Here is a 27,239-nt window from a genome sequence, read left to right as displayed (position 1 = left end):
AAGTTACTATATTTAAATTGTTAGTGTACAAATCAAAAATAAACACTAACAACAAACAATCCAAATCAATAAGTAAACTGAACTAAGACACTGCAGAGTTAACACAGATATTTGGTAGGCTGGTAGGTTGGTTGGTCCATTAATTGGTAGGTATTGAGGTAGGTAGGTTAGTTGTTCCATTGGTCCGTAGGTACGTTGGTTGATTGGGTTTTTGGTTGGTTGGTAAATGGATTGATTGGCAGATTTGTTGGTAGGTTGGTAAACTGGTAGAGAAGGTTGGTAGACTAATAGGATGGTAGGTTGGTTGGTCCATTGGTTGGTAGGTAGGTGGTTGGTTGGTAGGATGGTTGGTAGATAAATAGATTAGTAGTTTTTTGGTGGGTTGATTAGTAGGTAGGTAGGTATGTAGTTCAGTAGATAGGCAGGTTGGTCATTAGGTAGGTTGGTTGGTAGAAAATTGACTGGTAGATTTCATGGTATCGTGGTCAGTAGGTAGGTTGGTCCTGACATAGGTAGGTGGTTGGTTGTTAGGTAGGTTGTTAGACTGGTAGATTGTTAGATGTTAGACTTGGTAGACTGATAGGTTTGTCATTAGATAGGTAGGTGTTTAGATAGTTGGTTAGATAGTTTGCAGGTTGGTTGGAAGAAAGAGAGAATGGTAGAATTGTTGGTAGGTCAGTTGGTAGGTAGGTAGGTTGATAGACTGGTAGAGAGGTTTGGTAGACTGGCAGGCTGATTGGTCAGTTGGTCAGTAGGTAGGAAGGTAGGTTGGTTGGTCTATTGATCAATAGGCAGGTTGGTCATTAGGTAGGTTGGTTGGTGATGGATCAATTGGTAGACTTGTTGGTAGGTTGGTTAGTAGGCAGGTTTGTAATTCAGTAGGTAGGCACGTTGGTCATTAGGTAAGTAGATGGTTGGTAGGTAGGTTTGTTTCGATAGATTGATTGGTAGATTTGATGGTTGGTCAGTATGTAGGTAGGTGACTGGTTGGTTGGATTGTTTGTAAGTTGGTTGGTAGATAGATAGATTGCTATATTTGTTGGTAGGTAGGTTATTAGACTGGTAGAGAGGTTTGGTAGACTGGTAGGTTGGTTGGTTCATTTGTTGGTAGTTAGGGAGGTAGGTAGGTTGGTTGGACCGTTGGTCCATTGGTTGGTGAGTAGGTTGGTTGATTGGTTGGTTGGTTGGTTGGTAGATAGATAGATGGATTAATTGGTAGATTTGTAGTTAAGTAGTTCAGTAGGTAGGCAGGTTGGTCATTAGGTAAGTAGATGGTTGGTTGGTATGTTGGTTAACAGATTGGTTGATAGATTTGGTAGTTTGGCATGTGGTTGGTTGGTATGAAGGTCGGTCAGTCAGTAGGTAGGTAGATAGGTAGGTGGGTTGGTTAATTTGTTTGTGGTTTGAGCCAATCAGAGGGAGTGTGATCTGCTGCCAACCAAGTTCCCAAGGACTTCAGCTTGACATTCAAAGTAATTTCTCAGTTTTTAGCATTAGCCCTGGCACTGTGTGATCCATATATTTAATATAACAGTGCCTAATGTATTGTCTGATTCTTGTAACTCTGAGGATTGGCTCCTGTTGAACTGTTCCTCGACTATAATGACTGACTGTGATGAAACCACAGGCTTGGCAGATGTTTTGTGATGCAGCAGACACTGACGTCAACCAATACACTCTCTATACACTTTACTGCAGCCTGTATCAGTAAATGCTCTGATGGCGTTGTTCCAAAACACCGACGTCAGAACATTTCACAATCAGAGACTCTGGATTAATGCAGATACACGAGCCAAACTCAGAGCTCAGACTGCTGCTTAAAACTCTGATACAGAGCAGACATGACCTTCAGAGGACCATCAGACTGGCCAAGAGGAACTACTGGTGCATCTCAAAAAATTTGAATATAGAATAATTCAGTTTAAAATGTGAAACTCATATATAATATAGATGTATTACATAGAGAGTGATCTAATTTAAGCGTTTATTTATTTTATTGTTGATGATTATGGCTTACAGCCAATGAAAACCCAAAAATCAATGTCTCAGAAAATTAGAATATTATGTATTAAGACTAATTGGTACTTTTGGCAGTACTGTGGGCAGTGTGCCAAGTCCTGCTGGAAAATGAAATCCGCATCTCCATAAAAGTTGTCAGTAGCAGAGGGAAGAAGCATGAAGTGCTGTAAGATTTTTTTTGGGGAAAACAAAACTGCACTGACTTTAGACTTGATAATAAAACACAGTGGATCAACACCAGCAGATGACATGTCTCTCCAATCCATCACTGATTGGTGGAAACTTCCTCCAGACTCTGCTCCTTTAATTTACAAATGAAATGTAAAATTTACTGATGATCAGTGATGGTTTGGAGAGACATGTCATCTGCTGGTGTTGATCCACTGTGTATAACTTTTTGAGATGCATCTGTATTTGACAATAAGGCCCGTCAGACAGTGGTGGGGACAGTAAAGTCCATCATAAGCACTGATTTCTCAGCTTTACAGGACTTCCATCAGTCCTGCTGCCAGAGGAAGACCCACAGAATCAGGTCAGACAGCTCTGACCCAGCACTCTGATTACCATACTGCCAGCTGGCCCGCGGTACCCCAGAACCCAGTCTAGAATACAGCAGAATACAGACCTGATCCTGCCCACTAGCGTTCAGTACCAGAAAGTGCTAATGCTGCTTATAATCAACTGCTTTAGACAAATGTCTTTGAACACTTTGCATATTTTACACAGGTATTTATTATTGAACCTCTGCAACTTGGTTGTACTTCCATTTTTGCACTATGATAACTATTTTATAATATATTTTATTTATATACTACAAATAATTATTATTTTTTTATTTTATCTATTTGTCTCATGTATTTTAGATTGTATGCATAGAGTAGAGTTTTATGTTTTGTATAGTAAGGCTGCATTCCTTTGGATTGGATTCCTTAGACTTTGGATTTTACCACCACTTATTTAAAAGTAATCTGATTACTGATAACTGATTACTCCTTTAAAAAAGTACTTTATGAATTACTTGATTTAAAAAAGTAATTAAGTTACTTTATGAATTACTTAATTTAAAAAAGTAATTAAGTTACTTTATGAATTACTTGATTTAAAAAGTAATTAAGTTACTTTTTTATTTAAAAAAGTAATTAAGTTACTTTATGAATTACTTGATTTAAAAAGTAATTAAGTTACTTTATGAATTGCTTGATGTAAAAAAGTAATTAAGTTACTTTATCAATTACTTGATTTTAAAAGTAACTGGTACTTTATGAATAACCTGATTTAAAAAAATAACTAAGTTACTTTATGAATAACCTGGTTTAAACAGTAACCAAATTATTTTATCATTTACTTATCAAGTAACTAAGTTACCAAATTACTTGATTTTAAAAGTGACTGTTGCTTTATGAATTACTTGATTTAAAAAAGTAATTAAGTTACTTTATTAATTACTTGATTTTAAAAGTGACTGTTACTTTATGAATGATTTGATTTAAAAAAGTAATTAACTTACTTTATGAATTACATGATTTTAAAAGTAACTTAATAATTTTATTAATTACTTGATTTAAAAAGTATGAATAATGTGATTTATACAGTAACTAAGTTATTTTATCATTTACTTGATATTAAAAAGTAACTAAGTTAATAAATGACTTGATTTTAAAAGTGACTGTTACGTTATGAATTACATGATTTAAAAAAGTAATTAAGTTACTTTATGAATTACTTGATTTTAAAAGTGACTGTTACGTTATGAATTACATGATTTAAAAAAGTAATGAAGTTACTTTATGAATTACTTGATTTTAAAAGTGACTGTTACTTTATGAATTACTTTATTTAAAAAAGTAATTAAGTTACTTTATGAATTACATGATTTTAAAAGTAACTTAATTATTTTATGAATTACTCGATTTAAAAAGTAACTAAGTTACTTAATGAATTACTTGATTTTAACAGTAACTAAGTTACTTTCAAGTTACTTTATTAGATACTTTCATCAACTGTCGACAACACAATGATATTGATCATCTTTAAATGATACAAACTCAATGTGGAAATGTGTGTGTGTGTGTGTGAGTGTGTGTGTTTGGTTTATTGCATGTTACAGCCAAAACACATCCATGATTAATTAAGATAATTAGATAATTACATGCCTTTTGCATATTTCTAGACGTGCAATGTGTACTTTTCCTGTCGTTAAGATAGCAAAGACACACTGACACGCTCTAAATCAAGATGCACGGTGCCCGGTTGACTGCTCGCTTATAAACTGCTAAAATAGAGCCCTTAGTGTGTACCAACTTTTGGTCCTATAGTTTACAATATCTACAATATACAAGAAAATAGGCATTAGTCGTTATCATGAGCCATATGTTCACTGTTCAGGCAACCTGGAAACTGACCCAGGTTGCGTATAGGGTAAATCTGACCAACCTTCCATGTGTATCCTTGTATACGAGAGAGAGAAAGACAGAGACAGAGAGTGAGAGATTCAGATTGAGTGAAGTGCTGTATTGTATTACTCTTCCATAAATCTCCATTAAGTTTTCCACTCAGCAGCCATCAGTGTGAAAGCCCCTCGGCACCAAAACACATTTCCATCACATTATGACCTTCGTCTCACTCTCTGTAGCTCAGCTTCACCTCTCCACCACAGAAACAGCAACATTCATAACCCCAACACACTGCGTACATATGTTTATTTCATATTGATGGATTGTTCTGACACTGGGTTCTATTCAATGTAATCACAGTATTTGTAACGTTTAAGGGATGAATCAGACACTCATGGGTGTGAAACGTTAAAGGAAGGTTTAATAAAAAGAAGTGGGTTAGATTCCCAGATAGCAAAAAATCACTTAGGCTGGGTCGGGTTTAAATCTGGGCCCAATTCTGGCCCAAATACTCGGCTTACATCTAGGTCAAGAACAGCAATCAATACCCCGGGTGCTGAGTATAATATGGGAATCAGCCCAAGCCCATTGTGCCAACACCCCGGTAGCTGGGTATAATATGGCAATCAGCCCGAGATACTTATGCCAACACCCTGGTTGCCAAGTATAATATTGGAATCGGCCCAAGCCACTTGTGCCAACACCCTGGTTGCCAAGTATAATATTGGAATCGGCCCAAGCCACTTGTGCCAATACCACAGTTGCAGAGTATATTATGAGAATCAGCCTAAAATTATTGTGCCAAGAACCCGGTTGCCAAGTATAATATTAGAGTCAGCCAGAGCAACATGTCCCAACACCCCGGTAGCTGGATATAATATGAACCGCTTGTGCCAATACCCCAGTTGCTAAGTGTAATATGACAATCAGCTCAAGCCCCTAGTGCCAACACCGCGGTTGCCGAGTATAATATGACAATCGACCTGAGCCGCTCCAATTGTGCCAGTACCCTCTTTGGCAAGCATAATATGACAATTAGCCCAAGCCACTTGTGCCAGCACCCCGGTTGCCAAGGATAATATGAGAATCGGAACGAATCACTTGTGCAAACAACACTGTTTACCGAGTATAAGATGAGAAACTAAATAAATCCCTTTTGTCAACACCCCAGTTGCCAAGTATCACTTGTGTCCCCGGTTTTCGAGTATAATATGACAATTGGCCTGAATCACTCCAATTGTGCCAACACCCTGATTGGCAAGTATAAAATGACAATCAGCCCGAGCCCTGAGAATTGGAACAAATCACTTATGCCAGCACACCATTTACCAAGTATAAAATTGGAAATATAAATAACTGGAGTTATTAACCAGATATAACCAGTTGACAAAACAAAAAAGGTCCTACACAGTAATGTCATGATAAAACACACAGAAAAAATGCTCAGTTTGCTAGGAGTGAAAGTTGGCAATACTTTGCAAAATGACCAGCGAACTAAACATATAGCTATACAAATAGTCTGATGAGAAACTGGTGAGTGTGATGAGTGTTCAGGTGATGAGGAATACAGTTCAGGATGGGTTAAAGTGGATTGATTATGGATTAAAAGGAATTACAAGTAAGATCCATGTGCGAACAATGTGAACTTTGATTTGAATGTGTGTGTTTATGCGTGTTTTATCTCCTGTGTAGGGAATGATAAACCTGGTGCTGGAGTGTATTGATCGTCTACATGTGTACAGCAGTGCAGCTCATTTTGCGGAAGTGGCGGGACGGGAAGCTGGAGAGTCCTGGAAGTCCATTCTCAACTCCCTCTATGAACTACTGGGTGAGAGAGTACATATATATATATACATATATATATATATATATATATATATATGTATATATATATATATATATATATATCATCAGCAGCCAGTCTGAGAGAGAATACAGTAGGTCATGCTGCCTCTCCATCAGCAGCCAGAGTCTGAGAAAGAGAGTACAGTAGGTCATGCTGCTTCTGCATCAGCAGCCGGAGTCTGAGAGAGAGAGTACAGTAGGTCATGCTGCTTCTGCATCAGCAGCCGGAGTCTGAGAGAGAGAGAGAGAGTACAGTAGATCATGCTGCCTCTCCATCAGCAGCCAGAGTCAGAGAGAGAGAGTACAGTAGGTCATGCTGCTTCTGCATCAGCAGCTGGAGTCTGAGAGAGAGAGAGTACAGTAGATCATGCTGCTTCTCCATCAGCAGCCAGAGTCTGAGAGAGTACAGTAGGCCATGCTGTTCTGCATCAGCAGCCGGAGTCTGAGAGAGAGAGTACAGTAGGTCATGCTGTTTCTCCATCAGCAGCCGGAGTCACACTATGAATAAATCTTTCTCCATATTTCCCAGAAGGCTCTGTGTGTCACACACTGTCCATCTACTGAACTCTCGGATCCTTCACACAATTACAGCTCATTAACTATTAAACAGGATATAGCTCAGTCATCAGTTTCCTCTCTCTTTCTCTCTCTTTCTCTCTCTTTCTCTCTCTCTCTCTATCGCTCTCTCTCTCTCTCTCTCTATCGCTCTCTCTATCGCTCTCTCTTGCTATTTGAGATTCACATTCCAGTGTCTATATTGTTATAATTTTATGAATAATATACCATTTAAATTTACAGCAGCTTCAGTGTATAAAACTATTTCTCTAATGCAATAAAACATATCTATATAATCTATATGTTTCTTTCTTTACCTCACTCTTCCTTAATATCTCTCTCTCTCTTTCCCTCTCTTTAACTCTCACTTTCTCACTCTCTCTCTCACTCTTTACCTCTCTTTACCTTTATCTGTTGGCCTCTCACACTCTCCCTCTATATCTCTATCTATCTCTCTCTGTAACTCACTCTTCCTCAATCTCTCTCTCCTTACCTTTCTTTATCTCTCTCTTTACCTCTCTCTCTCTCTTTACCCCTCTCTCTCTCTCTCTGCCTCCTACTCTCTCCCTCTATATATCTGTCTATCTATCTCTCGCTTTGCTTCTTTCTTTACCTCTCACCCACTCTCTCTCTACCTATTTTTTTACCTCTCTCTTTACCTTTCTTTCTCTCTGTCCCATTTCTCTCTCGCTCACCCTCTCTACCACTCTTTCTACTTCTCTCTCTTTTTACCTCTCTATACTTCTCTCTGTCTGTCTGTCTCTTTATATCTCTTTCTTTACCTCACACTTCTTTAATCTCACTCTTTCTCTCTCTCTCTCTCTCTTTTTACCTCTCTCTGTACCTCTCTCTCTGTCTGTCTGTCTCTTTCTGTCTCTCTGTCTTTACCTCACACTTCTTTAATCTCTCTCTCTCTCTCTCTCTCTCTCTCTCTCTCTCTCCAGCTGCTTTGATCAGGGGTAACAGGAAGAACTGTGCTCAGTTTTCCGGCTCGCTGGATTGGCTGATCAGTCGCCTGGAAAGACTGGAGGCTTCATCAGGTATGCAGTGAAGATACCGTGTGTGTGTGTGTGTGTGTGTGTGTGTGTGTTATATTCCAGCATATCACCTAATAGAGCTGCAGCCGATGATTATGTTTAATATCAATTAATTTGTTTACTATAATTTGATTATTATTTAATCACACTAATCTGCCGTCTTCACTTCATCTCCTTTATCTCCCATCGTCAGCCGTCTCTTCCTTACTGTGCTGAGAGAAGTACAGCAAACAGAGTCCAGTCAGAATATTATGACCACCCGAGGGTGGATCAGATACAGCAGCAGTGCTGCTGGAGGTTTTAAACACTGTGTTTAATCATCACTCACTGTCCTCCACTCTCTATTACACACTCCTACCTACAGCTGAAACACCCTGTAGATAAAACACCAGCATAAAAGGGTCTGAAAACATTTAGTAAGAAATTAGAAATAATAAGTAGTCAAATAATACAAAATAATAAAATAAATAACAATTGTAAATAAAAATTTAATATATATATGAATAAAATATATATGTTAAAAAATAGAAAATTGTAAAAGACATAAATACAAGTTGACATACAAAGTAAAGAATGTATAAAATATAAAATAAAGCAAAATATAAAATAAAATTATTAAAATAAAAAAAAGTTATAATAAACACATAAAAATAAATAAAATAAATAAATAATAAGAAATTGATGATTATTACTCAATTAAAAAATGGCATAGTAACAAAAAGCCTTTTTACACTGAGCTGAAACCCGTTCTTGCTGATAAACCAAGCTGCTGACACTCCTTGATAGCTCCTGTCATGCGATGCTGGAGAAGATGAAACCGAAACTTCATGTGAAGCTCTGCTCTTTAGGGCATCATGGATGCCCTAAAGAGCTACAGATTACATCCAAGCCATTAGTGGCGCTATTACACTCCTGAGTACATAAAACCTATATGGATGTATAAAAGACTTTTTAAATTTTCATTTAAAAGCCGTTTGACCAGTGGTAGGATGGTCCCCCCTCAAATGTGAGTCTTGGTCCTCCCAAGGTTTCTTCCTCCTCCTGCAGCTCTGAGGGAGTTTTTCCTTGCCTCCGCGCTCACTGGGGGTTCTGTATTCTGTATTTTCTATGTTTAATGTTTTGCCTGATTCTTTGTCCTGTAATCATGTTTCTGTAAAGCTGTTTTGTGCCAACACCTGCTGTAAAAAGCGCTATACAAATAAATTTGATTTGATTTGATTTGATGCATATACTGTAGATCACATTAAAAAAGAGAGAGTTTTAAGAAGCATTTTTAAAAAAGCCCCATTAATAGAACAAAGTAGACTGAATTACAGAAATAGCTTTAGATTCTCGTCACCATTAAAGGGTTAAAAAAGTGAGTCAGACGTCTGATCTGCCTCTGCAGAGTCGTCTCAGTGACTCAGAGAGAGCGAGGGACATGAATACTGATGGATATCTGTATATATGCTGCTTAAAATACCCCCTTTTTTAAATATGTATTTAAGCTTTTATTTTAATAATAACAGCTCTTTTATGTATTTAGTGCATTTTATGTATTTAGTTGAGTAGTTGTTGCTTCTCATAATCTGGATTAGAGCATTACTCAAATATTCACTATTCACTGTATACCTGTAACTCTACCTCTTCACTACTTTACTACTTAACTGAGAAAAATGAAGAATTTAAAATATTAACCATATTCTGGTTTGTTTAACTTTTTTTTGTTAACTAAATAATTCTAAATAAAAATAAATAAAAAAGTTAGGGCTGCACGATTTGGGCAAATTATCTAATTGTTTTTTTTTTTTTTTTTCCACAGAAAATTGTGATTACGATTTAAATTGTAATTATTTTTAATCCACTTAACCCTCAAATATAGTTGTAAACTTCTTTCCACAGAAATATTCCCAGGGTTCTCAGATTCTTATTAATTCTCAGATTCTTAAAAGTAAGGTGACCGAATACATGAGACCCTTTTAATTTAGCAGTTCTTGCTGTTGGGGGGCCCTGAGTAACCAAAACTCTTCAAAATTCTTTAAAAACCCTTTTATTTCAAAGTGAACTTAGCGCTGGATGTTAAAATACACAGATTTCTCTGCTGAAAACTGTTTATTTTTTATGTGTTCCTTCAAGGTCTGCATGACTTCAGTTTTCATTTATAATGTAGGACAACAAACATTAAATGAGAAGGTGTGTCCAAACTTCTGCGTAAAGCCCTAATTTTCTCTTTTATGCGAGTCCTCTGTGATTTTATTCCTGTCCAGAACGACCATGTACGTGTTTTTCTAAAAAAAGGTTGAATTATCTACTGTTTTTCTCTGAACTCCGTGCTCCTCCGGTAATTTTAGTCCCGTCCGGACGCACATCTCTGAGTTTCGTCTCCTCGCGTTTAATAATAGTTAATTATTAACAAATTAATTCATTTGTCCACTGCCGTGCACCGTAATTACACTTTGGGCACAAGTTTCCACGTAAAATCCACGTAATAACGCAATAGCGAGTGGAAATGGAGGAGCTACTGAATGCTGTGATGTCATGTGACCGAGAAAAAGCCTAAAAAATCACTGGTCCTCCTTTTTTTTATTGCAGTCCAGATGCAAGAGTTTTATCACTGTTTGCATGTACACACTTTGTTGTGTTTAGGATAGTACTGGATTCAGTATCATTAGCAGGCAGACAGATGCTGCAGCTGTGTGTGATGAGCTGTGTGTGTGTGTGTGTGTGTGTGTGTGTGTTTGTGCAGATCTCGGAGGGATGACTTCAGATCTGCCACTGTTTCTGCACTTTGATATAAAAACAAAGCTTTCAGCAGACTGTCTGTCTTCAGAGCCTCAAAAGATTAAGAAACCCTTTTTATCCATATCTTTTTATCTTACGTCCTAAAAATTGTCTAAAACTCTTCAATAACTTCTAAAGCTTTCAGGACTATTTATTTCTCTAAATCTAGACCTGCAATTCTTTAAAAGGTTCCTTAAAAGATTTGGATTTTGGTTCTGGTTCGAATCCCAGTCATGCAGCTTGTCGTCAACTTCCAAAGCCCCGAGAGAGTACAATAGGCCTTGCTCTCTGGGTGGATACAATAGATGGTGCTTTTTCCCCTCATCACTCCTAGGGTGATGTGGATCAGCACAATGCTACGGCCTCTGTGAGCTGATGTATCAGAACCAAGTCACTACTCGACAATGCCGCATCAGCAGCAGTTCAGAAAGAGGTGGAGTCTGACTTCACATGTATAGTCTTCACACTCCTTGTGTTGTGACATCACACCTGAATGTGTGGGACAAATCCACTTAGCTTAATTGGGAAGAAAAATAGAAATATAATTAGAAATAAATAATAAAAATATAATGTTTATGGCACTGTTTAATGCCCAAATATGTTCTATAAATTCTTATTTAAAGACATTTTAAATAAGGATTTATAAAACTGTTCTTTAGTTCTCCAAATGGTTTTAACTTATTTATTTTTTGTTCGTTTTTAATTTAACGTTTAACGTTAAACCCTTTATTCCTCAAATACTTCTAAAAATCCTATGGTTCTACAGCAGTGCGATGGATAAAGTTCAGCACCTTGGAGAGCGCTTCGCTGTAGAGATACAGCTCTATAGAGATGTATCGAGCTGTTTTTTTGTGTATTTTAAGGAAGTGACATGCTTTTTGTGTGTGTGTGTTTGTGTGTGTGTGTTTGTGTGTGTGTGTATGCAGGGATTCTGGAGGTGCTGCACTGTGTTCTGGTGGAGAGTCCTGAAGCTCTCAACATCATCAAAGAGGGACACATCAAATCCATCATCTCTCTACTGGACAAACACGGCCGGAACCATAAGGTCAGAAACACACACGTTCTAATGGTTATCTGCGTCATTAACACACTTTAATCGGACATACAGTATGTGTGTGTGTGTGTGTGTGGCAGCTGTAATAAGATTTTTTTTTTATGAAATATTTGTCCGAAGGCTGAATATTAAACCAGATTTTTGCAGGTTTGAACATTTTTTTGTATTTAAAAAAAAATAAAGTGTTCCAATTCTCCAATACTTTCTCTCTCTCTCTCTCTCTCTCTCTCTCTCTCTCTATCTATCTATCTATCCATCCATCCATCTATCTGGAATTGAAACCACTCCAGTTTCTGAATCAGTTTCTCTGATTTTGCTATTTATAGGTTTATGCTTCAGTTAAATGAACATTTTTGTATTCTATAAACTACAGACATTTCTTCCAAATTCCACATAAAAATATTATAGTCATTTAGAGGATTTTATTTACAGAAAATGAGAAATGACTGAAATAGCAAAAAAAAAAGATGCAGAGCTTTCAGATCTCAAATAATGCAAAGAAAACAAGTTCATATTCATAAAGTTTTAAGAGTTCAGAAATCAATATTTGGTGGAATAACCCTGGTGGTTTTTAATCACAGTTTTTTTTCATGCATCTTGGCATCATGTTCTCCTCCACCAGTCTTACACACTGCTTTTGGATAACTTTATGCTGCTTTACTCCTGGTGCAGAAATTCAAGCAGTTCAGCTTGGTTTGATAGTGGGTGATCGTCCAGCTTCCATCTGTCTGTCTGTCTCCCTGTTTCTAGAATTTCCTCTCGGGGATCAATAAAGTATCTATTAGGGATGGGCAATATTATATCGTATACAATATATCGTGATACAGAAATATCATGATATTAAAAATCCATATCGTGATAATAGGGCTGTTCTGTCTTAAAAGTAGTCTATTATTTACTGTGAAGCTTTAGGTTTATTTATTGTATGATTGTTATAGTTTGCCGTTTATATGCATGCACTAAATATTCTGCAATATTTTTGCTGCATTATATTATTTTATGCTATATTATTTATTTTGCCACATTATGATTATACTGTTATACTATTATACTATGTTCCTGAAATGAATGAATTATTTTAGTTTTCCTATATCGCCAAGTATATCGTATATCGGAAAAATACCCTGAAATATCGTGATATTATTTTAGAGCCATATCGCCCACCCCTAGTATCTATCTATCTCTATCTGTCTGTCTGTCTGTCTGTCTTTCTGTCTGAAAAAAAGTCCAGGTACAAGGATATATTGAAGGATAGATTTTGACCTGCCTCTGTGTTCTCACTCAGGTCCTGGACGTGCTGTGCTCTCTGTGTGTGTGTCATGGTGTGGCTGTTCGCTCTAACCAGCACCTGATCTGTGATAACCTGCTGCCCGGGAGAGACCTGTTACTGCAGACCCGTCTGGCCAATCACGTCAGCAGGTACACATCACTTAACTCCTCCTCCTTTTCCATATACAGAGGGAATGATTAAGTTTACACGACCAATTACACAACCCACTCATTAGGACTCCCCCTATCACATCTTTCTTGTGATGATCCAGCACAAGAAAGGTGAAGAATAGCGCACGCCTCCTCCGATACATGTGAAGTCAGACTCCGCCTCTTTTTGAGCTGCTGCTGATAGCTGTAGCATTGCCGAGTAGCATCACAGCGCTAACACTCGGAGGACAGCAGAGCAGTGACTCGGTTCTGATACATCAGCTCACAGACGCAGCCTTGTGTTGATCCACATCACCCTAGGAGTGATGAGGAGAAAGAGCGCCATCTACTGTACCCACCTAGAGAGAGAGCAAGCAAAGCCAATTGTGCTCTCTCAGGGCTCCGGCAGCTGATGGCAAGCTGCATAAATAGGATTCGAACAGGCGATCAGAGCTTTTCAGAGCAGGTTTCTTTTCTCTTTGTTTTTTCAGCATGAGGCCGAACATCTTCCTCGGAGTGAGCGAAGGCTCCGCCCAGTACAGGAAGTGGTATTATGAGCTGATCGTGGATAACGTGGAGCCGTTCGTGACGGCGGAGGCCACGCACCTGAGAGTGGGCTGGGCCTCCACGCCCGGGTACTCACCTTACCCAGGTGGGGGTGAGGGCTGGGGGGGAAACGGAGTCGGGGATGACCTCTACTCATACGGCTTTGATGGTCTACACCTGTGGTCAGGTAACACCTGTCATTCTGATTTACATATGTGAAGAAAAATGCAACATGTGTTGAATGACAGAAATTTAACTGTAATAATTCTGTAATAATGAGCAAATGCAGTAAATCCCTAAATAAAAATATCTAAATATTAGTGGTTTCAATGGATTAAAAAAATGTGTCAGATTAATCACAACTGTATTCTGTGATTAACTGCAATTAATCACATTTTTTTTTCATAGTGGATATTTAAATGTAAATAAAGGAATGAATGTAAGAAATGTAAAATTCAATTATATTTATATCAGCGGTGTTAATTAAAATACTAAAATACTACTATATCAATCAAATAATCAATAAACCTTTATTAAGGGAACCTTCTTTTTTAATGTAGCCGGGCATTTAAAAAACAGGGATTGACATGACAGAGAAAATAATAGCTAAATTTAATTATTTTAAAATCGCAGTAAATAAAATATAAAAATAGATAAATATAAAAATAGAATTAGAATAAAATAAAATAGAAAAACATAAAATTAATGATTATAATAAAGTATGGTTTAATTGATTAAAAAAATTAAGATAAAAAGAAAATAAGACTAATACAACAAAAATGAGTTCAAATTAGCTAAAATTAACTTTTACATAATACAATAAAAATACAAATAAATAAATGAACTAAAAATAATAATAATAAAAAAAGCAATAATAATAAAAGAAAATCAAAGTCAAAAACCGATAATACAAAACTAGTAAACTAGTAAAAAATAATAACAATAATAATAATAATAATAATAATAATAATAATAATAATAATAATAAAAATAATAATAATAATAATAATTATTATTATTATTATTATTATTATTATTTTAGTATATACTTGTATATTTGTGTAATAACTGGATAATATATTAAATTAAACTGGGCCTTATCAGCAGTTTAGCTCCATTAAACAGGAAAAAGGAGTATATTTGATAGCTGGGAAGGATTGAGACCAGATCCTGTTCTCACCACAAGCAAAAAAAAAAAAAATCTGTGTGTTGGGGTAAAAGTCGGTGGTGTAGTTAATTGCACATAAAAAAAAAACGTGTTACTGATTTCAAATGAATCAGTAACACATTCGCTCACCATCTCAGTTAATCAGGTTTAGACCAGGAGAACATTTTTTTACTGTTTATTAATGTATGTAATTCCATGTGTGTCCCTTAATTGTTTTCATGATTTTAATATTAATCTACAGTGTAGAAAATAAATTAAATATAAAGCAGAAGTGATAATAAATTGTAAGATCCTCCTAGTTAAAATGTCTTCTGATTATCTGTCTTTAAAATTAATGTATAAGAAAAAAAACATTGAATTGGAAGGTGTGTCCAAATAAAGCTATACTCTTTGAATGTGATTTCAGTAAGATAATATATGTATGTAATTATGTATGTTAGCTTTTGTGTTTGATGACCAAAAAAAAAAAAAAAAAAAATATATATATATATATATATATATACGTATATATATACGTATATATATATATATTTTATATATACACATCACACTAAAATGTAAGTGTAAATCCTGGTTTAGTACACATTTATAATACCTTTACTGTATTTATTAGTGTGTGTGTGTGTGTTTCTGGATGGTCAGGTTGTATAGCTCGGACGGTCAGTTCTCCTAATCAGCACCTGCTGTGTGCGGATGACGTGGTCAGCTGCTGTCTGGACCTCAGCGCTCCCAGCATATCCTTCCGTATTAACGGTCAGCCGGTTCAGGGCATGTTCGAGAACTTCAACTCCGACGGCCTCTTCTTCCCTGTGGTCAGCTTCTCCGCCGGCGTCAAGTGAGTAACACCTTTATACACCTTATCAGAGGAGTTATCAAGCTATAATACACTCGGGTTTCATGCTACAAGGCGTAATATTGGCACTGCTGTGTTGCGGCCGTAGATCAGCCCTGCAGTGCCAATATTACACATTATAGCACAAATAGTATATTATTGCGATTATTATACCACAGTTCCATTATTACTGTTTATGTTTTAGAGTTAAAGAGGACATGAAAATATGGTCTGTTTGCAAGTTAAAATTGGTCCATTACTGCTCTGTTTGTAGCTGTGCAGTTTGGCTTGTAAGCGCTGCATGGTTGCTAGGTTACCTGTATGTGGTGTAGTAATACAGTAATACATGGAGATCTTCAGTTACAGTGCATTACCAACTAATAACGGCACTCATAGAACGCCTCTCAGCCAATCACATTGCAGGGTCGGAACTAACTGTAGTATAATAAGCATTTTCTTAATGTATTACTATCTAATATATGTGTTGTATTTTTTTGCACTATAAGGCGCTTTTAAAATCATTTAATTTTACAAAAAATCGACAGTGCACCTTACAATTCAGTGCTCATTATGTATAAATTCTATAGGAGTTTCAGTGAAGTTTCTCCAGCACCAAGGCTGGAGCAGTATTAGCATTAGCTGCTAACAGCTCTAAGCCCTAGCTCTTTCACCATTTAGAGATGAGTATTATCAGCCTGTAGCCTGCTGCTAACCCTGGCTAGCACTGCTGGAGCAGCATTAGCATTAGCAATATCCACTAACTGCGCTAAACACTTGCTCTTTTGCAATTCAGAGGGGAGTATTATTGGCTCTTTAGCCTGTGTTATCCACTGCACAACAACAACCAACTTAATCTATGCAACAGAGTGAACTTTTTCAAAATACATCAGCTCATTAATTCAGTCGTTAATTCAGTAATTTAGCCTCTACGCCAGAGGTGTCCAAACTACAGCCAGCGGGCCATTGGCGGCCCGTTTCCTTTTTTAGAATGAATAGAATGAAAGTTGGCCCGCTGTTAAGCAGGTTTTTATAATGTGAGATTCAAAGTTTGAACGCTAGGTGTCAGAAACGGGCCAAAGAGTCTAAAAGCGGAGAGAGTGCACATTTCTAGCGCAGAAAAACGGGCCAAAGAGTCTAAAAGCGGAGAGAGTGCGCGTTTCTAGCACAGAAAAACAGGCCAAAGAGTCTAAAAGCGGAGAGAGTGCGCATTTCTAGCGCAGAAAAACGGACCAAAGAGTCTAAAAGCGGAGAGAGTGCGCATTTCTAGCGCAGAAAAACGGGCCAAAGAGTCTAAAAGCGGAGAGAGTGCGCATTTCTAGCGCAGAAAAACGGGCCAAAGAGTCTAAAAGCGGAGAGAGTGCACGTTTGTAGCGCAGAAAAACGGACCAAAGAGTCTAAAAGCGGAGAGGGAGCGCATTTCTAGCGCAGAAAAAAACGGACCAAAGAGTCTAAAAGCAGAGAGGGTGCGCATTTCTAGCGCAGAAAAACGGGTCAAAGAGTGTAAAAGTGGAGAGAGTGCGCATTTCTAGCGCAGAAAAACGGGACAGAGAGTCTAAAAGTTGCCGTAATTAAGGAGTTTAATATTAAGAGACATCATGAAATTAAACATCAATTTGAAAAATCTTAGTTTACACAACACTGTCAAAGATAAAGATAGCAAGTCAAGTAAAATGATGTGTAAATGAAATAATCAGGAAAATGTATTATTTAAAGTGGTATATTTCATTATTTGTTTTATTACAGAGACCTTCTATAATCAATTTTACGTATAGCTTTAGTTAATTTTTGGTTTTATCGTGCATGTCTGCACTGATGTGTTAAAAATCATGAAAATTGTTAAAATGTGTATGAACCCTGTTCATAAAGCTGACTGAGAAAATCCAGCCAAGATGAGTAAAACTGTCTAATCTAAGCAAGTGGTGCTACTTTAAAGAATGTGAAATATAAAATACATTCTGGTTTGTTTAACACTTTTGTGTTTGCTAAATAATTGTATATGTTTCTCTGCATAGTTTGGGTGAATTTAGTAATAATCTACAATACAGAACATTTTAAAATACACTGAATTTAAGGTCCAAACTTTTTAGTAGTACTGAATAAGCAAAAATCGGTCACACTTTCTATGAATGTCATCTCTATAAGACTCTATACATATATTTATAACACATTATAATGCATTCATAAGGCATTATAAACATACATATTTATAAAACTCTATAATTCATCATAGCCATGTTTATTATGCATCATAAACTGTGATTATAATGCATTAATAGCTGTGTTTATAACATGTTATACATCAATATCAAGAAACTCAGTCCCAGCTTGTAGACTTGTATCATGACTAAAAAAGCTTCTAACTTATGAACACACCCTCAATAATCTTATAAATATATTTTTAACCTCTTATGAATTATACTAGTCTTGAATATAATATTAGTTATAGTTAATTATAATGTATTATAACAGGTCTTTGTGCGCTCTTAAGTAAAGTGACAGACGTTCATTGTGGGACTAGATTTTTAACGATAGATATATACTATTTTAACATGTATATCATAAGCATAGCTTATAATGTATTATGATCACAGGTCATAATGCTTAATAAACATGGCTTTAGTGGGTTATGCATTTTTATAAGTATTTATAGCCATGTTTATAATGCCTTATGAATGCATTATGATATATTATGAATGTAGTTATAGAGTCTAATAAAGATGACATTCATAGAATGTCTTCATATACCTTTTTCCTGGCAGTGTATGGCATAGTATATTACAGTATAGCTAAAGAAAAACAATAGTAGCTTAAAGCCTAAAGCTTTTCTCCATCTGTTTTCCGTCGTTTTCTGTAAATATTTTATCAGTAGTGTGGTCACCACTATTCTGCTGGCTTTATTAACCCATTTATCTCCATTACTGGTCACCAGTGATGGTATAGTTACTTTGGAAAAGTAATCCGATTACTGATTACTGATTACTCCTTTAAAAAGTAACTTAGTTACTTTATGGATTACTTGATTTTAAAAGTAACTAAGTTACTGTACAAGTTACTTTATTAGTTACTTTCAGCAGCTGCAGACACCACCTCCCGCCGCGGCGCCGCCTTAACTTCAAAACTATAACCAGTTTTGCCAATACTCCCTTTATTGGAAAATGCATTTTTAACAGCAACAATGAATCTCTAGACATTTAAAGTTGAACTATTTCCTGAAAAAATAAGTTTTTTTTAATAAAAATAAAAGACAATTTCTCTTGAATTAACTTGACATAAATTATTTTTTTTATAAAAAATAAAATATGGTCTTTCTTGATTTCACTTAACATAAATACTTGTTTTTATAAAAAGAAAAATAAAGAAAGTCTTTCTTGACCTGAAATATTTAACACTGTAAATCTGAACATTGAACTTGTTGTTCTCTGCAGGGCAGCAAAGAGTGGTTTTATAAAACAGAACCGTGTATACGGTCTAGACCAGGGATCACATATTTGCAGACTGCGGTCCGGGTCCGGACCCAGACGTTATCCAGTGCGGACCCAAACCAGTAAACTACTGAAAAGTATTTAATTTTGACAGCGTTCATTTAAAGCGTCAGAACGTTTCTTGTCTTTACGGTATACGCGCTCTGCGGCACAAAATCTTCAAACGCTCTCCTCTGCCAATCAGATCTGTGCAGACCGCTGCCCTGGCTAGTGAATTGGGACGCGGCCGGGAAAAAACGCCTTTATAAAGAGATAGGGAGCCCGAGAACTGGCGGAAAAATGAGAACAGGCGGAAACTAAAGACACGCCGAGCGCGCGCGAGAGAGACAGGGGAGGATTGTAAAGGTGACGGGAAAGGGAGCGGTGTGTGTGTGTCTGTGTGTGTGTCTGTGTGAGAGAGAGTGAGGTGGAGAGAGAGAGAGAGAGTAACGCACAGTGACTTGGATAAGTAACTTTAATCTGATTACTGGATTGGAAATAGTAACGCGTTAGATTACTCGTTACTGAAAAAAAGGGTCAGATTAGAGTAACGCGTTACTGACATCACTGCTGGTCACACCTCTACAGTCCAGTTCACTCCAGTGATGGACAGACTGGTATGAGTGGCTGCACTGTTTGTCATAATGCAATTACGCATTGTTTCCTCCAGTGCCTGATTAATTGTTTTAGTATTGATTGTAATTATGCTGCACTGCTGATCTGGGAGAAACAGCAGTCTGACCTGAGCAGAGAGAAAATGATGCAGAATAATTAGAGCACTGGTGAATTGTGGGTTGGTGTGGGAATCTGGAGAAATCTCTCGCCATCAAATCTCTCAGTTCTCTAAAATATTTTCTCATTTTTTTAAAAACTGAAACACCTGTCATTTTAGTGTGGGAGGTTTCATGGCTAAATTGGAGCAGCCTGGTGGCCAATCTTCATTAATTGCACATTATTGCACCAGTAAGAGCAGAGTGTGAAGGTTCAATTAGCAGGGTAAGAGCACAGTTCTGCTCTAAATATTACAATGCACACAACATTATGGGGGACACACCAGAGTTCAAAAGAGGACAAATTGTTGGTGCACGTCTTGCTGGAGCATCTGTGACCAAGACAGCAAGTCTTTGTGATGCATCAAGAGCCACGATATCCAGGGTAATGTCAGCATACCACCAAGAAGAACCAACCACATCCAACAGGATTAACTGTGGACGCTGTAAGAGGAAGCTGTCTGAAAGGGATGTTCGGGTGCTAACCCGGATTGTATCCAAAAAACATAAAACCACGGCTGATCAAATCACGACAGAATTCAATGTGCACCTCAACTCTCCTGTTTCCACCAGAACTGTCCGTCACCACAATCAATTATTGTGCTCTAAAACCAGGTGTTTCAGTTTTATTTTCCAACCCCTGTAGATCACTCTGTGTGTAAAACATCTATATAATATAGAGTTTCATTTTGGAGACTCATCAATAAAAGGTAAAGAAACAACCCAGACTGACAAACAAAAATTTTAAAGCATCATAGGTACAGGATAACATCATGAGGTCATGATGACATCAGGGCCTGGCCAGCCTACAATCATTAAGATAAATTCAAGATGAATTCAGAAGTGTATTGATTTATTCTACAGTGTCTGTACATCAGCTGAACTCTGTAGAAGTTGGGTAATGCAACAGGACAATGACCCTAAATATTGGAACAAGTGCACAACAAAATGGATTGAGAAAAACAAAATCTGCCTTGATCAGATACTGCAGCAGTGCTGCTGGAGTTTTTAAACACTGTGTTTAATCCTTACTCACTGTCCTCCACTCTATTATTACACACTCCTACCTACAGCAGAAACACCTTGTAGATAAAGTAAAGTCAGAGACTGAAGATCTGAATCTGTCAGATATGGTCTCTCAGTGCTAATACATCTCCACTTCCTGTTGTTTAGAGTGCGCTACCTGTTGGGAGGGCGTCATGGTGAGTTTAAGTTCCTGCCGCCGACGGGATACGCCCCCTGTTTTGAGGCGGTGCTTCCCCGAGAGAAGCTGAGGGTGGAGCAGAGTCAGGAATACAAGCAGGACCACGCAGGAACCAGAGATCTGCTGGGGCCGACCGTCAGTCTCTCCCAGGCTGCCTTCACACCTATACCCGTGGACACCAGCCAGGTACACATATATACCTGAACTACACCTGGCAAATCCAAAAATATATACCTGTACTACACCTGCCAGATAACAAAATATATGCCTGTACCACACCTGTCAGATACAAAAATATATACCTGTACTACACCTGTCTGATCCAAAAATATATACCTGAACTACACCTGGCAAATCCAAAAATATATACCTGTACTACACCTGCCAGATAACAAAATATATGCCTGTACCACACCTGTCAGATACAAAAATATATACATGTACTACACCTGTCTGATCCAAAAATATATACCTATACTAAACCTGTCTGATCCAAAAATATATACCTGTACTACACCTGTCTGATCCATAAATATATACCTGTACTACACCTGTCATATCCAAAAATATGTTCCTGTTCTACACCTGTCATATCCAAAAATATATACTTGTACTACACCTGTCTGATCCAAAAATATATACCTGTACTACACCTGTCTGATCCATAAATATATACCTGTACTACACCTGTCATATCCAAAAATACATACCTGTTCTACACCTGTCATATCCAAAAATATATACCTGTACTACACCTGTCTGATCCAAAAATATATACCTATACTAAACCTGTCTGATCCAAAAATATGTTCCTGTTCTACACCTGTCATATCCAAAAATATATACTTGTACTACACCTGTCTGATCCAAAAATATATACCTGTACTACACCTGTCTGATCCATAAATATATACCTGTACTACACCTGTCATATCCAAAAATACATACCTGTTCTACACCTGTCATATCCAAAAATTTATACCTGTACTACACCTGTCTGATCCAAAAATATATACCTATACTAAACCTGTCTGATCCAAAAATATATACCTGTACTACACCTGTCTGATCCATAAATATATACCTGTACTACACCTGTCATATCAAAAAATATGTTCCTGTTCTACACCTGTCATATCCAAAAATATATACTTGTACTACACCTGTCTGATCCAAAAATATATACCTGTACTACACCTGTCTGATACATAAATATATACCTGTACTACACCTGTCATATCCAAAAATACATACCTGTACTACACCTGTCTGATCCAAAAATATATACCTGTACTACACCTATCTGATCCAAAAATATATACTTGTACTACACCTGTCAGATGCAAAATTATATACCTGTACTATACCTGTCAACTGCAATATAGCTACAATATACCAGGAACAGCTATATCTGTACCCAAGTGGCCAGGTACATATATACCTGTACTACACCTGTCAACTCCATAAATATATCTGCACTACATCTGTCAACTGCAATATACCTCCAAAATACCTACCAGGTACAGCTATACCTGTACCAAAGCAGCCAGGTACATATATAACTGTACTACACCTGTCAGATCCAAAAATATAACTGTACTACACCTGTCAGATAAAAGAAAATATACCTCCAATATATGTAAATATATCCAATATATACCTACATACATATGTACCTGCACTACACCTGAACCTATACTACACCAGTCAGGTATGCATATATCTACACTACAGCAGGTACACCTGTATCACCTGTCTTACTCACCTACACTATACATATACCAGGTGTATCTGAGTCAGGTATCACACAAGTCAGGTACATTTAAATTCTGATTTTTATATTTTATATTTCAGATCGTGTTGCCGCCTCATCTGGAGCGAATCAGAGAGAAGCTGGCAGAAAACATCCACGAGCTGTGGGTCATGAACAAGATCGACCTGGGCTGGATGTATGGAGCAGTGAGTTCACCGTCACATTGTATTAAAATGTATCTAAGAACAAAGAAATAATAATGTTAATCATAAACACAATGTTACCTCTTTATTATTTTATTGTAAAAATATCAAGTAATACACAAAAAATATACGCAAGCGAAACGTTTCCTGATTTTAAAAAAATGGCTTTGCTGAGTACTAAGTGGTTGCTGTGGTATTTATTAGGTGGTAGATTTGGTGTCATTTGGTCATTGGTTTGCTGTGGTATGGTTGCTTTGGTGTTGCTGAGTGCTAAGTAGGTGGTTGCTTTGGTGTCGCTTTCATTGGGTCGCTAAGTGGTTATTAGGAGGTTGCTATGGTGTTTCTAGGTGGTTTATATGGTGTTGCTAATTGGTGGCTGTTATGCACTGGTACAAGTGGATCAGATGCAGCAGTGCTGTTGGAATTTTTAATCACTATTTTCACTGTATTGACTCTGTTGATCATCCTCTAGTCTACTTCTACATTGCTCACTAAACATTGCCTACAGAACACTCTCTACAGGACACTGCCCACAGGACTCTGTCCACAGGACACTGCTCACTGGACACTGTCTACAGGATGCTGCCCACAGAACACTATCAACAGGATGCTGTCTAGAGGATACTGTCTACAGGGCATTGCCCACAGGACACTGTCTACAGGATGCTTCCCACAGAACACTGTCAACAGATCACTGTATGCAGGATGCTGCCCACAGGATGCTGTCTACAGGATGCTGCCCACAGAACCCTATCAACAGGATACTGCCTACAGGACACTACCTATAGAACGCTGCCCACAGAACGCTGCCCACAGGATGCTGTCAAGAGGACATTGCCCACAGGACACTGTCTACAGGATGCTTCCCACAGAACACTGTCAACAATACACTGTCAACAGATCTCTGTCTACAGAATGCTACCCACAGAATGCTGTCTACAGGAAAGATGTCTACAGGAAACCACCCACAAAATGCTGCCCACACGACACAGCACACAGGAGGCGGTGTACAGGACACTGCCCACAAGTTGCTTCCACAAGATGCTGCCCATAGAACTGCCCACAGGACGCTGGCTACAGGACACTTCTTACAGGACAATGCCCACATAACACTTTCTACAGGACACTTCTGCCCACAGGACACTGCCCACACAACGCTATCTACAGGATGCTGCCCACAGGACACTACCCAAAGAACACTGCCCACAGGACCCTGCCCTCAGGATGCTGTCTACAGGACACTGTCCACAGGACACCGGCTACAAGTTGCTTTCCACAGGATGCTGCCTACAGGTCGCTGCCTACATGATGCTGCCTAAAAGACGCTGCCTACAGGACACTGTCTACAGAACACTGCCCTCAGGATGCTGTCTATAGGACAATGCCCACAGGACACTGCCCTCAGAACACTGCCCACAGAACACTGCCCACAGGAAACTGCCTACAGGAAAATGCCCACAGAACAGTGCCCACAGGAAACTGCCCACAGAATGCTGCCCACATGACACTGCACACAGGAGGCGGTGTACAGGACACTGCCCACAAGACACTGTGTACAGGACCATGTCTATAAGGACTCTGTGTACAGGCACTGCCCACAGGACACTGTCTACAAGTTGCCATCCTGCAGGACACTGCCCACAGGATGCTGGCTACAGGACACCTACCACAGGACACTGCCCAAGGGAAACAAAGAGGAGGTCATAATATATTTCTCAGTGTAAATCTGGTAACAGCTAGAGCTGCTAGAGCAATGCAGACCCCAGCGCTGAGCTCCACGCTCTGAACTGATCTAATGAGAGATTTGAGGAAGTGGTGATCAGACTCAGCTCTGCTATTGTTCTCACAGCTGCTCTCTCTCCCTCAGAGCCTCCACACTTCATTTAGTATTCAGCGTAATTACCGGGATTAAACGCCGCCAACAACCCTGATTAATTCTGTCCTCTTAATCCCCTAATCTCAGTCTTAATGAGAGGAGCGGCTAATCTGGAGACGCGGCTCTGCTGCTGTTATTGAATCCTGCGCCGTGTCGGAGATGAAAGCGGGTCAGAATAAAGATTCAGTCTGATTATTGATCGCTGGAGCCGGATATCGATCAGACTCGGGTAATTAGTTTGACCGGTACAGCTTTCGGGTCACTTCAGGTCATCAGGGTTATCTGGGCTCTTAAGAAAATGTGAAGAAAATGCGTTTAGGTTACACTTTTATACAGGTGCATCATCGAAAAGTTAATTTAATCCATATATTATATAGATGCATTAAACACAGAGTGATCTATTTTAAGCGTTTATTTATTTTATTGTTAATGATTATGTGATTATGGATTACAGCCAATAAAAACCCAAAAATCAGTGTCTCAGAAAATTAGAATATTATATAAGACCAATTGGTACTTTTGGTAGTGTGGGCAGTGTGCCAAGTCCTGCTGGAAAATGAAATCTGCATCTTTCCACAATCTGTTTCCACACTCTCTCCTTTCCTCTCTACTCTACTACTTCAGACTTGTCTCATCTACTCTTCACTACGTTCTCCTCCTTTTCTTTCCTCTATACTACTTTAATCTCTTTTCGTCTCTTCTCTTCTCCATTATGTTTTTCCTGTCTCATCTCTCATTTTCTCTCTTTTCTATTACTTTAGTCTCTTCTTGTCTTGTCTCTTCTCTTCTCCTCTCTACTACTTTATTATCTCTTTAGACTCATCTTGTCTCTTCAATACATTCTTGTCATCTCATCTCTCCTTTCCTCTCATCTCTTCTACTTTAGTCTTTTCTCCTCTCCACTACTTTCTTCTCATCTTGTCTCTCCTTTCCTCTCCTCTCTATTACTTTAGTCTCTTCTCGTCTCGTATCTTTTCTTCTCTTCTCCACTACTTTCTTCTCATCTCGTCTCTCCTTTCCTCTCCTTTCTGTTACTTTAGTCTCTTCTTGCCTTGTCCCTTCTCTTCTCCTCTCCACTACTTTATTATCTCTTTAGACTCATCTTGTCTCTTCAATACATTCTTGTCATCTCATCTCTCCTTTCCTCTCATCTCTTCTACTTTAGTCTTTTCTCCTCTCCACTACTTTCTTCTCATCTCGTCTCTCCTTTCCTCTCCTCTCTATTACTGTAGTCTCTTCTCGTCTCTTATCTTTTCTTCTCTTCTCCACTACTTTCTTCTCATCTCATCTCTCCTTTCCTCTCTTTTCTATTACTTTAGTCTCTTCTTGTCTTGTCTCTTCTCTTCTCCTCTCCACTACTTTATTATCTCTTTAGACTCATCTTGTCTCTTCAATACATTCTTGTCATCTCATCTCTCCTTTCCTCTCATCTCTTCTACTTTAGTCTTTTCTCCTCTCCACTACTTTCTTCTCATCTCATCTCTCCTTTCCTCTCTTTTCTACTACTTTAGTCTCTTCTCATCTCATCTCTTTTTCACTACATTCTTCTCGTCCCTTCTCACCTTTTCTCTTCTCTCTACTACTTTACTCATCGCGTCTCACCTCTTCTTGTCTCTTCAATACGCTCTTCTCATCTCATCTTTCCTTTCCTCTCCACTGTATTACTTTATTCTTGTTTCGTTTCTTCTCTTCTACTTTACTTTCTTCTCATCTCATCTCTCCTTTCCTCTCCTCTCTACTACTTTAGTCTCTTCTTGTCCCGTCTCTTATCTTTTCCACTACTTCCTTCTTATCTCGTCTCTACTTTCCTCTCCTCTCTATTACTTAAGTCTTTTCTTGTCTCGCCTCGTCTCGTCTCTTCTCGTCTCCATTACTTTCTTATCTTCTCTTCTCGTCTCTCCTTTCCTCTACTCTCTACTAGACTCTAGCCTTTTCTTTTCTCCACTACATTCTTCTGTTTTCTCTTCTCTCTACTACTTTAGTCTCTTCTCGTCTCGTCTCTTCTTTTCTCCACTATATTCTTCTCATCTCATCTCTACTACATTAGACTTATCTCATTTCTTCTCCACTACGTTTTTTCTCCTTTTCTCTACTCTCTACTACTTTAGACTTATATTGTCTCTTCAATACGCTCTTCTCATCTCATCTTTCCTTTCCTCTCCACTGTATTACTTTATTCTCGTCTCGTCTCTTCTCTTCTCCTTTACTTTCTTCTCAGCTCATTTCTCCTTTCCTCTCCTCTCTACTACTTTAGTTTCTTCTTGTCCCGCCTCTTATCTTTTCCACTACTTCCTTCTTGTCTCGTCTCTAATTTCCTCTTCTCTCTATTACTTTAGTCTTTTCT

The 27,239-nt window shown here is 38.0% G+C and overlaps 1 protein-coding gene across 4 annotated transcripts in view; it reads left to right on the top strand.

Annotated features, from left to right (window-relative positions):
• ryr2a (ryanodine receptor 2a (cardiac)) overlaps positions 1-27,239 on the top strand; it is a 348,664-nt gene that overhangs the window by 156,145 nt on the left and 165,280 nt on the right. For all 4 annotated transcript variants that reach the window (XM_049464528.1, XM_049464527.1, XM_049464526.1 and 1 more), the window contains exons 14-21: positions 6,105-6,240; positions 7,757-7,852; positions 11,536-11,654; positions 12,949-13,082; positions 13,574-13,815; positions 15,439-15,631; positions 21,033-21,249; positions 22,918-23,022. In XM_049464528.1, coding sequence (XP_049320485.1) covers positions 6,105-6,240; positions 7,757-7,852; positions 11,536-11,654; positions 12,949-13,082; positions 13,574-13,815; positions 15,439-15,631; positions 21,033-21,249; positions 22,918-23,022 — 1,242 coding nt within the window. The remainder of the gene's footprint in view (positions 1-6,104; positions 6,241-7,756; positions 7,853-11,535; positions 11,655-12,948; positions 13,083-13,573; positions 13,816-15,438; positions 15,632-21,032; positions 21,250-22,917; positions 23,023-27,239) is intronic.

This window comes from Astyanax mexicanus, chromosome 15 (genome assembly GCF_023375975.1).
Source record: "Astyanax mexicanus isolate ESR-SI-001 chromosome 15, AstMex3_surface, whole genome shotgun sequence".
In the NCBI taxonomy this organism is placed as follows: Eukaryota; Metazoa; Chordata; class Actinopteri; order Characiformes; family Acestrorhamphidae; genus Astyanax; species Astyanax mexicanus.
This window is presented reverse-complemented; position numbering and strand designations above follow the sequence as displayed.